The 12,949-nt window shown below is 34.4% G+C and overlaps 1 protein-coding gene across 1 annotated transcript; it reads right to left on the bottom strand.

The window, feature by feature from the left end:
* Positions 1-10,231: 10,231 nt before the first annotated feature.
* Positions 10,232-12,205, bottom strand: LOC121773530 (WAT1-related protein At5g07050-like). Its single transcript, XM_042170406.1, has 5 exons — positions 11,871-12,205; positions 11,665-11,781; positions 11,084-11,498; positions 10,759-10,910; positions 10,232-10,681 (listed from the first exon to the last, which is right to left on the bottom strand). The coding sequence occupies exons 1-5, from the start codon at positions 12,125-12,127 to the stop codon at positions 10,432-10,434; spliced, it is 1,191 nt and encodes a 396-aa protein (XP_042026340.1). The 5' UTR covers positions 12,128-12,205; the 3' UTR covers positions 10,232-10,431.
* Between the last annotated feature and the right edge of the window lie 744 nt (positions 12,206-12,949).

Genomic DNA, 12,949 nt, shown 5'->3' on the forward strand with positions numbered 1-12,949 from the left:
TATCATTTTATCAACTTATATGCAATTTCTTCAGCTAAGCTATCATTTTTATAAGGTTACTGTCATTTTATCCGCTTAGATTATCATTTTATCAGGTAAAAGTATCATTTTATTAAACAAAAATGTCATTTTATACACCAAAAATACCTATCATTCTATCGGCTGAAAGTATCATTCTACCCGGCAAAACTATCATTCTATCGGCTGAAAGTATCTTTCTATCCGGCAAAACTATTATTTTATCAGTTTTATGTCATTTTGTCACGTTAAAGTATCATTTTATCAGCTTATATGCAATTTCTTCAGCTAAACTATCATTTTTATAAGGTTACTGTCATTTTATCTGCTTAGATTATCATTTTATCAGATAAGTATCATTTTATTAAATAAAAATGTCATTTTATACACCAAAAATACCTATCATTCTATCGGCTGAAAGTATCATTCTACCCGGCAAAACTATCATTCTCTCGGCTGAAAGTATCATTCTATCCGGCAAAACTATCATTTTATCAGTTTTATGTCATATTATCACGTTAAAGTATCATTTTATCAGCTTATATGCAATTTCTTCAGCTAAACTATCATTTTTATAAGCTAACTGTAATTTTATCCGCTTAGATTATCATTTTATCAGGTAAAAGTATCATTTTATTAAACAAAAATGTCATTTTATACACCAAAAATACCTATCATTCTATCGGCTGAAAGTATCATTCTACCCGGCAAAACTATCATTCTATCGGCTGAAAGTATCATTCTATCCGGCAAAACTATCATTTTATCAAATTTATGTCATTTTGTCACGTTAAAGTATCATTTTATCAGCTTATATGCAATTTCTTCAACTAAGCTATCATTTTTATAAGGTTACTGCCATTTTATCTGCTTAGATTATCATTTTATCAGGTAAAAGTATCATTTTATTAAACAAAAATGTCATTTTATACACCAAAAATACCTATCATTCTATCGGCTGAAAGTATCATTCTATCCGACAAAACTATCATTTTATCAGTTTTATGTCATTTTGTCACGTTAAAGTATCATTTTATTAGCTTATATACAATTTCTTCAGCTAAACTATCATTTTTATAAGCTAACTGTCATTTTATCCGCTTAGATTATCATTTTATCAGGTAAAAGTATCATTTTATTAAACAAAAATGTCATTTTATACACCAAAAATACCTATCATTCTATCGGCTGAAAGTATCATTCTACCCGGCAAAACTATCATTCTATCGGCTGAAAGTATCATTCTATCCGGCAAAACTATCATTTTATCATATTTATGTCATTTTGTCACGTTAAAGTATCATTTTATCAGCTTATATGCAATTTCTTCAGCTAAACTATCATTTTTATAAGCTAACTGTCATTTTATCTGCTTAGATTATCATTTTGTCAGGTAAAAGTATCATTTTATTAAACAAAAATGTCATTTTATACACCAAAAATACCTATCATTCTATCGGCTGAAAGTATCATTCTACCTGGCAAAACTATCATTCTATCGGTTGAAAGTATCATTCTATCCGGTAAAACTATCATTTTATCAGTTTTATGTCATTTTGTCACGTTAAAGTATCATTTTATCAGCTTATATGTAATTTCTTCAGCTAAACTATCATTTTCATAAGCTAACTGTCATTTTATCCGCTTAGATTATCATTTTATCAGGTAAAAGTATCAGTTTATTAAACAAAAATGTCATTTTATACACCAAAATACCTATCATTCTATCGGCTGAAAGTATCATTCTACCCGGCAAAACTATCATTCTATCGGCTGAAAGTATCATTCTATCCGGCAAAACTATCATTTTATCAAATTTATGTCATTTTGTCACGTTAAAGTATCATTTTATCAGCTTATATGCAATTTCTTCAACTAAGCTATCATTTTTATAAGGTTACTGCCATTTTATCTGCTTAGATTATCATTTTATCAGGTAAAAGTATCATTTTATTAAACAAAAATGTCATTTTATACACCAAAAATACCTATCATTCTATCGGCTGAAAGTATCATTCTATCCGACAAAACTATCATTTTATCAGTTTTATGTCATTTTGTCACGTTAAAGTATCATTTTATTAGCTTATATACAATTTCTTCAGCTAAACTATCATTTTTATAAGCTAACTGTCATTTTATCCGCTTAGATTATCATTTTATCAGGTAAAAGTATCATTTTATTAAACAAAAATGTCATTTTATACACCAAAAGTACCTATCATTCTATCGGCTGAAAGTATCATTCTAACAGCCAAAACTATCATTCTATCGGCTGAAAGTATCATTCTATCCGGCAAAACTATCATTTTATCAGTTTTATGTCATTTTGTCACGTTAAAGTATCATTTTATCAGCTTATATGCAATTTCTTCAGCTAAACTATCATTTTTATAAGCTAACTGTCATTTTATCTGCTTAGATTATCATTTTGTCTGGTAAAAGTATCATTTTATTAAACAAAAATGTCATTTTATACACCAAAAATACCTATCATTCTATCGGCTGAAAGTATCATTCTACCTGACAAAACTATCATTCTATCGGTTGAAAGTATCATTCTATCCGGTAAAACTATCATTTTATCAGTTTTATGTCATTTTGTCACGTTAAAGTATCATTTTATCAGCTTATATGCAATTTCTTCAGCTAAGCTATCATTCTTATAAGCTAACTGTCATTTTATCCGCTTAGATTATCATTTTATCAGGTAAAAGTATCAGTTTATTAAACAAAAATGTCATTTTATACACCAAAAATACCTATCATTCTATCGGCTGAAAGTATCATTCTACCCGGCAAAACTATCATTCTATCGGCTGAAAGTATCATTCTACCCGGCAAAACTATCAGTTTTATGTCATTTTGTCACGTTAAAGTATCATTTTATCAGCTTATATGCAATTTCTTCAGCTAAACTATCATTCTTATAAGCTAACTGTCATTTTATCCGCTTAGATTATCATTTTATTAGGTAAAAGTATCATTTTATTAAACAAAAATGTCATTTTATACACCAAAAATACCTATCATTCTATCGGCTGAAAGTATCATTCTACCCGGCAAAACTATCATTCTATCGGCTGAAAGTATCTTTCTATCCGGCAAAACTATCATTTTATCAGTTTTATGTCATTTTGTCACGTTAAAGTATCATTTTATCAGCTTATATGCAATTTCTTCAGCTAAGCTATCATTTTTATAAGGTTACTGTCATTTAATCCGCTTAGATTATCATTTTATCAGGTAAAAGTATCATTTTATTAAACAAAAATGTCATTTTATACACCAAAAATACCTATCATTCTATCGGCTGAAAGTATCATTCTACCCGGCAAAACTATCATTCTATCGGCTGAAAGTATCTTTCTATCCGGCAAAACTATCATTTTATCAGTTTTATGTCATTTTGTCACGTTAAAGTATCATTTTATCAGCTTATATGCAATTTCTTCAGCTAAGCTATCATTTTTATAAGGTTACTGTCATTTAATCCGCTTAGATTATCATTTTATCAGGTAAAAGTATCATTTTATTAAACAAAAATGTCATTTTATACACTAAAAATACCTATCATTCTATCGGCTGAAAGTATCATTCTACCCGGCAAAACTATCATTCTCTCGGCTGAAAGTATCATTCTATCCGGCAAAACTATCATTTTATCAAATTTATGTCATATTATCACGTTAAAGTATCATTTTATCAGCTTATATGCAATTTCTTCAGCTAAGCTGTCATTTTTATAAGCTAACTGTAATTTTATCGTGGGGCCTACACAAGTATGTCGATCCTTCCACTTCCTAACTTCCCACATATCGTCATGCGACCTTTGTGTAACTGAAACCTCCCATTTACATTCCCTCGTCTTTTCAGCGTCGGTGGTGCTGATGATGCCTGCCCCTGTTACTGTCGTTCCTGCTGGAAATTTGCATACAGCATGCCACCTTCTTAATTTGCTCTCGACGACCTTAAACTGTTTTTCATTCCACAAACTCCACATAGTTATAGCAGTCTTCACATGTAGTTTGGAATCAAATTAGGGTACCAATTCACAGATCATTGCTACCAATTCAGAATAGGAAACACATGAATTTAATATGATGGAGCTCCTCGCACGAGGTGGTTCATAACCAATACCCATATGTGGTAGTTGAACTACTCTACCACCCCAATACAAACTCACAAATACTTGCATGATTTCTGCATCAAAAACATTTAAAACAACAACAATTATGGACATTTTTCCTACAAGCCCTAATTTTATAAATTGGGTAAAACTAACAAATGAAAGCGAAATAACCATGAATAACGATGAATGTAGCTAAATTGATGAATAAATTACCGGATCTTATGGAGAAAATCGCCGGAAATGGCCAAAAATCGCCGGAAAATCGAGAGAGGAAATGAAAGTGTATTATGTGCACTGCTTCTGCCTTCTATGTGTTAAAATCTGACTGAAAGACGCATAAGGGTTATGCGTCATTAGAGTAAGACGCATAAGGGTTATGCGTCTTTAAACGACGTATAACCCTTGTGCGTTATTAGCGAAAGACGCATAAGGGTTATGCGTTTAATTAAAACGACGCATAACTCTTATGCGTCACTCCCCCATTTAGAATACATCTAATATCCTTCATTAAAATGGAATTTCATTAGTGTACTAGAACAAAAATAGAAAGAACTCTAAGATCTTTGTAATGTTGCAATCTCATCCACGTCCTCAAAAGGCATAAATCGTGTAGTACTAATAATTGATGAATATTTGTTCGTCCAAGCAAGTGATGAATATCTGTTCGTCCTATTGCAAGTTATGGATTTCTTTTGAATAAGAAATTAAGGGCGTGTTTTTTAGGGTGGAATGTCTGGGAAAAGAAAATTAAACTAGGCTATTCTCATGTTTTGTAAGTTGGACAACTGGAGAGCCAGGCCCGAAGCCCGTCCAGCCCGAGTGAACAGTGCAGTGTTTTTACTGTTGGACGTAGTTAAGAAGTCCACGAAAATTTACTGTTGGGCCAGGGTTTCCCCTCCTACCCCTAGTTTCATTATCTCTACCACCTCCATTTCATTTCTTCCCCTCCCCTCTGTACTCCCCTGCTCTCTACTCCATGGCAGTCGTCGTTCACACCATGACTGCCGCCATCCGCGACCCTGTGGTAGTATGCCCCTCTCGAGTTCTCGTCTCCCTCGCCGTCGTCAACGCTATGGCCGCCGTCGTTTGCGACATGGCGGTAGTGGCGGCGACCCGCTAATTTGTTGTCGTGGCGATTCTCGGAGTGAGATCCGAGCTGGCGTGCTCCATGGCCGCTGTTGTTTTCCATTTTTTTTGTGATTATGGATTGAGAATCAATTTTAGAGGTTCAATTCTTCCATCTGGATTCTCGGTTGCGCAAATTTGAGCCTGCAAATCGATTCTAGGACCCTTGGTTTTGATTTTAAAACTCGATTTTCTCTCATTTATGAATGAATCTATTGATTATGGAATTTTTGACGAATTTTGGATCTGGATTTTGCCAAACTCGTCTACTGCAATTTCTTCAACTAAAAAAAGATGCATAGAAGAGAAGGGTAATAATGTCACTTTAGCTCCCATTTAAACAATAATTCAAAAAACTATTTTTTTACAAAACAATATGCTAAAATTCTTATCCATACACAATCCTACTTTCATAGCATCAGCAGTGGCGGACGTCACTGCAGAATTCCCACCGGCGTGCGGGAATTCCGTAGCGGACGTCCACCATTGTGCGTATCCGCGAAATTTCGCAGGGAATTCTATGCGGACGTCCGCGCGGAATTCTCATTTATTGCATTAATTTTTTTTTGCGGTTCCTATAAATACATCCCGTTGAACTTCATTTCATTCGCACCACTTGTATTTACAAGTTTCTCTCTCTCTCTAAATTTCTTTTACATATCCGTAATGGCCGGTAGTGGTAGTGGTAGTGGTAGTGGTAGTGGTAGTGGTAGTGGTGGTGATGGTGATGGGCATTATGAATACATGATGCAGCTGATTCACGCGCGTGTGAGGGAGGCCCGGAGAGGGATGAACAAGCGGCCTCGGCGCCGGCGGTGGATCGACCCATCCACTGTCGCACTATAGTACCCCGAGAGCCACGGTTTGGGGAGAACCTATTCCGGCGACGGTTTAGGATGCATCGTCCGCTCTTTCTGCATATCGTGGGCGCTTTGGAGAGTCAATACAGGTATTTCAGGGTACGGGAGGATGCGACTGGTAAACCCGGCCACACGCCGATTCAGAAGTGCACTGCCTCAATCAGGCAGCTGGCATACGGAGGCGCGGCCGACATGTTCGACGAGTACCTCCACATCGGCGAGACGACTGCCCGAGAGTGCCTGAAGTATTTTTGTCAGGGCGTTAGGGAGATATTCGGGGATAGGTATCTTCGGAAGCCTACCCCCGAAGATTGTCAGGCTCTGTTGGATATGCATGGGAATCAACACGGGTTTCCGGGGATGTTAGGCAGCAGATTGTATGCACTGGGAGTGGAAGAACTGCCCCCCTGCCTGGAAAGGGATGTACACTACTGGTTTCAAGGCCAAGAATCCAACGATAATCCTTGAGGCGGTAGTTGACTATCATTTGTGGATTTGGCATGCCTATTTTGGAGTAGCCGGGTCGAACAACGACATCAACGTCCTCCAGTCGTCGCCCCTTTTCAACGACCAGTGCATGGGCGTCGGTCCGGCCGTCAACTTCGTCACCAACGGCAACTAGCACAACATGGGCTATTATTTGGCGGATGGGATATACCCGATGTGGCCCGTCTTTGTGAAGACGATCAGGTGCCCAGCAGATGAAATGAAGATATACTTTGCGCAACGTCAGGAGGCAGCGCGCAAGGATGTGGAGCGGGCATTTGGTGTGCTCCAGAAACAAGCATCGCCGACATCATGCACAACATGACTGTCGAAGATTAAGGTCCGGCATTGACTGATTGGGCCAATGATGATGCTGATGCTGCGGGTCCAAGCCACGGCGTGGCCACTAGCAATGTACGCATGGGGATATCCCATGACGATGTCGATCGAGTCCGTGCATTGGCCGACATGCGCCATAAACAAGCCCATGTTCGCCTCCAGAACGATATTATTGAAGAAGTGTGACAGCTGAGGGGTCGTCGTCGATGGAGTTTTTAATTGAAGAAATGTATTTTTTTATTTTGGTGAAATGTACTTTTCTTTTTTCTAGTTAATGAAATTTTTATTCCGTATTCGTTTCGAATTTTTAATTCCGTAAATTGATTAAATCCGTAAATTATTTAATTTGTCAATTTGTGATTTTTTTTAATGTGGGAATTCCGTTGGGAATTCCGAGGGGAATTCCGCCACTGTGCAATGGGAAGTCCGTCTGACGTGGCAGTGCAGTGGAAAGTCCGTATGACGTGGCAGGAGGTGTTTTTGGGAATTACGCGCCACTGCTGATGCTCTCAGCCCGAAAATTTTATCCCAAATTACTTTCCATGTTATATCCCATCCACACTATAAAACTGGCCCTAAAGATAATATGGAGTAATATTTGTTAACAATTGAGTTATTTCATGGGTTATCCAATAATATCAAACAACAAAAATTTTATCTTATGCACCATATTGATTTTGGCCGGCCCGTATTTCACTATCTTGATGTAACTTGCAAATTAACAAACATAAGCTAATTAACTACTTCCTTCATTTTATAAAAAATGTCACAATATTTTTTAGTTTGTCTCATTAAAAATTCATATTTTAATTTTTATAAAATTATCTCTTTCACATTAATATAAATATTGTTCCCGTATATTTTTTTTCTCCACTTAACACATAAAACAAAACCTCCTAAAATCATCTACATTCCTACAATGTGGCATCTTTTTTGGGAAGGAGTGAGTAGTATTTACATGGGACCTCAACATTATATACCTTAGAGATTCTTCTACCATTACACTAAACTCAAACTTATTTTAGCGTAAATATCATACTAAATATTGATTTTACCCTGACCATTTACACCAAACTTAAACCCAAAAGAATATTTTCCACTTACTTACTACTTTTATACTTTTCAATCATACCTATATATTTTATCTAAATTATAGACTAATCTCATAACACTTTATCAATAAATTAAATTAAATTATATAGTACTCCTACTATAATAAGATTTATTAATTAATATAACTACATGTGAAATTTATTTTTGACAATTAATGATTAATGATTCTGCCAATTTTTAAATTAAATAAACAATCCTTAATATTTAAAACTATGAACGTGTAGGGTTCTCAAATATAATTTAAATGTATTAATTTAACTCTGTATGTTTAGTGTAATTTAACTAATAATATTAATTTAATTTTTTTTCGATTTAACTAATATGGCCCAGCTCACTATTAATAACTAACCAAATATTAATAGAATTAAATTAGGTTATTATTCATATCTTCTTCTTCTCCATGCTGCTTTTCCTGTTAGTTTTTATGTCTCGGTATTTTAATTTTCTTCATTCTTTATTCTATTTTGATAAATATAAATTGATTTGAACATAAATGTAATAAAACAAAATCTGTGTTTCTGGTATGGTTTTAGTTTTAGTGTAACCATAAAAATGGGCATTTTTTCTTTAATAAGATTGGTTTTACAGCACTGTTGAGGTATTTCTTCACTGCATTTTAAGTTTTGCAATACTATTGGATATGGTCTTACCACAAGCAGTCAAGCACGAACAACCATCAAACAACAAATTATACAAATTTTAATTATTTATTGTCCCATCGTTTTATTTTTCATCCTTATTTATTTAAATTGCTATAATTTGAAAATTGAATTGATGAAAACTATATAATCAAATTGGAATAGTACAAAATTGCATAATAAAAATAAATTATATATTTTGAATCAGTAATATATAAATTAAAATTAATTTAAATTGTGTGTAAATTAAAAACAACTAAAAATTGTAAAAAATGATGATATAAAATTGTAAATTTTACGACATATAAAAATTAATTTAAATATAAAAAATAATATTTACAACTTAATAATCACTCATTCGATTGCTATTCTTCAGATACAATAAGACCACATTTCATGATCATTCACGGATTTAATTCAAAATAAACTGCAATCCAAAAATCGCTAAGGATTGTAATTTATTTTGAAGATGCAGACATCCTTTGAGTTTTTCATGATTTCTAGCTCGAGGTGGATGGCGATGAGTTTGATCTGAATTCTGAACTATGTTCAAATCAAAGCAGCTGGCATTGTGTTTTTTTTTATCGATATGATAATACATTTTATATTCCATGTGGATCTCGATGATTAAACTATTCATCATAAAAAATTGTGGTAGTATTAATCTTTGTCATATTCACGTCCAAGAGCATCCACCTCCATGCTTTTTCGCAACAGCACGAATATAGGTTCGGATCCACCTTTATTTATTTTTAATTTTCTATTCTTTTACAATAGCACAACACCCACATCCATGTTCTTCCGCAAAAGTATGCTTTTACACTATTCATAGTACAACGGTGTACAAATGCATTTACAATATCATCAATTGATCCATAGTATAGTTAAAACAAGATTGATTTCTTAATTTATTCTTATTACGTATAATAAATACTAGTAGTATAAATTTGCCACATGTAGTCTAGGCGATTGATCACCCCAATGTATCTTTACTGTGTAAATAGGTGGTTGATCACTCTTAGGTCATGTTTGGTTGACAGGAAAGTAAAGTTGGCAAGGAAAATGATTTCTATGAGAATGAATCTCGAGAATATTATTCCAAACAATTTTACTTTCCTGTGTTTGGAACATATCAAGATTTTAATTTTTTATTTTATTTAAACACTAAACTAAGAATATATAACTTACTTTTTTTAATTATTTTATTTATAGTTAGGATTACTATGATGTTGCTAAATTCTTTTCGATCCGAATAAAGTTTGAGAAAGTATCTTGATCAAGATCGAGATCTAGGTGGTGGGGTTTAGTGAATGTATAGTGGTAGGCCTACACTACAAATATGACAAAGATCATTTATACTATATAAAAAGATGAATAAAAAGTTCATCAGTTTATTGAGCTTATTGTATGCAAGTGCGAATTATAGTATAAAATGTCTTTTGAGTCACATTATACTCAATTATTGATCGATCTGATCATAATTAACTTAGTTATGCTTAGAGTGGTTTAAGTAAATTAAATTTGAAAAGAGCCAACTCTAAGTTGCATAATATATATATATGAAAAAGTAGTTAGTTCCTTACATCGCTTCCATAATCCAACCAAAATCGATTCATCTAAAACCCGAAATCAACAACAAAAAGTGGGAAAAAAAACCTCAGAAAAATAAAAAAAAAGATATACTACTATAAATTTAGGATGATCATGTCAAACTTGTTAATCAAGTTGGTTTAATTGGTGGAGTAAATATGGGCAGATCAATTGCAACTGCAGCTGCCTTTTCCTCCTCAACGTTTCCTATCCCATTATTATTATTAAAATTATTATTATTATTATTATTATTATTATTAGGTTTGATGACTTCTGGAATTTCTTCAAGTAAGAGTTTATGTTTGTTTTCTTGGTCTTCCTTATACTTCCCCCACAGCACCGAGTAGAGCCCCACCACGATTATAGCTGATCCAATCATCCTGTTACGTATATACATTTTGTTAAGTACATACAATTGTTATACAAATATGGTAATTAATTAGGTAGATTAATTTACCCTCCAAGATAGATCTTCTCCGCTAGGATAAAGGATCCCATAATCGCAACTATGATCATCATGAGCGGGCTAAATGCCGTGGCGAAAACCGGGCCTTTCGTCTTCATCACCACCCCTTGCACGTAGTACGATATGCTTGATGTCACTATTCCCTGCTCATTCAAACTCCAATTTAGTTCATCTTAAAATCTGAATTTCTTATAATGACCTTATTTAGGTAATGACCTATTTTTTTTTTATTTTATTTTGCGTCCTGTATTTAAAGGGGTGTTTTGACTTTAATCGCGCCTGACAAAAAAAAAGAAGTGGATAGAGAGAGAGTGACCGCGTATGCAGCGGCAAGGAGGTTCATGTCCCAGCCGATGGTCCAGGCCGAGGGGTTGTGTTCCATGACGAAGGTGACGGCGATGGCTTGAAGGGTGCCCATGCCGCAGACCATTGAGGTGAGAGAGAGCTGGTGGTTGGAGTAGGTTTTCAGTGCTGCTTTCTGCAGGATGAAGAGGGAGGCCCATGCCAACGTGGCAATTATTAGGAGGATGCAACCGATGAACCAGTCGCGGTCGCTGCTGTCCTTGCTTGTGTCATCGCTGCTTCCGCTGGTGGAGTGGCGGTGGGCCGTCCAAGCCATTTCCACTAGTGGGCCTTTGTACAAGGTCATCAGCATCGCCCCGGCCACCGTTATCACCGTTCCCACCACTTTCGCTTGGTATATCACCTTCTTTATATTCACTTTCTCCATCCTATTTTTCCCATTTTCAATAAATTAACAATGTGATTTCGTCACGTGAAAATTGCAAAATGTGCTAGCAATATATAAGTCAATCAACCCCTGGTTCATTAGTATGAGGCCTAAAATGGAGACTATAATACTAATTTGAGTTCAAGTGTGCATCGACGAACCCTCACCTGAATATGATGGCCATTACAAATGTCATAGCGGGTAGCATGTTGCTCATCGCACATGAAAATGTTGGGGATGTTAGCTTTAGACCAGCATAGTAGAAGTTTTGATCAATCACAGGCCTAACAAAAAAATTAAAACAAAATTAATTATTCCACTTACATGTACATGAAATGAAATGAGAGAGTTAATTAGTTAATTAATTAATTACCCGAGAAGGCCAAGAATGAAAATTTGCATGAAGACAGGGAATGTTATCTTTGGCTGTGCTTTCCTCTCGAAGAAGAAAGCGAAAGGAGCGATGACAGCAGTGGCGATGGCGTGTCGATAAACGACTAGAACGTAATGGCTCATCCCTCCATTGAGTGATATTTTGGTTATGATATTCATGCCTGCATATCCAAATTGAAGAGATATCATAGCAATATAGGGTTTGCAGGTGTTGAAGAAACTACCACCACTCTTCATTTTGTTATTCTCTCTCAAAAAATGGTTTTGAAGAAGAGTTGAGTAGTGGTTAATTACTTCTTCTTAGGAGATGGAGAGTTAAGGAGACAAGCTATTTATAGAGTGAAGAGAATAGTGTTGTAGTGCAGGAATCATGTGTGGAATCTAATGGAATATTTGGTGTGTTTGTTATCCATATTTTGGAATAATAAGATATCTATTATTATTAGAAGCAAAATTAAAGATGATGGATTACACGTAGTGATCGTAGAATAAGGTATCTGAGTCAGGAAACAAATGGGAAAAATAATTGCATGGCGTAAGCCATTTCCCATTGTGAGAATAATCATTCTTCTTGTCTCAATATTTATGTGTGTGACATGTGCATACACTACTTTCCAATGAGGATGTTTAGTTCATATGCAATATATACTAGATTGATCAGAATCAAAATATATAGATTATGTGAATCCCTAGGATTATAGTTTTACTACTTATTTAATTAAATAATCACCAAACATGTATACATATATACTTAGGCATAGTTTGATAGCTATGTTGATTTTTTTTAATTAATAAATTTAAGTTGTGTACATTTTAATGCACACATATTTTATGCACGCTCTTAAAATTGAAGTTATAGAAAACTAGATTGAAACATGTTTCGGTAGTGTATACATATTTTATAAGTCTCGTCGAATAATGTAGAATATTGATCAGCTTCATTAAATTAATAATGAAGTTGGTAGAAAAGAAAAGAATCTCTCTATATATAAGTCTTGTTTTGATAAGCTATTAATTAATAGTAGTATTAAGAAAAACAAATCGATGATAGTTCGTGAT

The sequence above is a fragment of the Salvia splendens genome, chromosome 17, assembly GCF_004379255.2.
Source record: "Salvia splendens isolate huo1 chromosome 17, SspV2, whole genome shotgun sequence".
Lineage (NCBI taxonomy): Eukaryota > Viridiplantae > Streptophyta > Magnoliopsida > Lamiales > Lamiaceae > Salvia > Salvia splendens.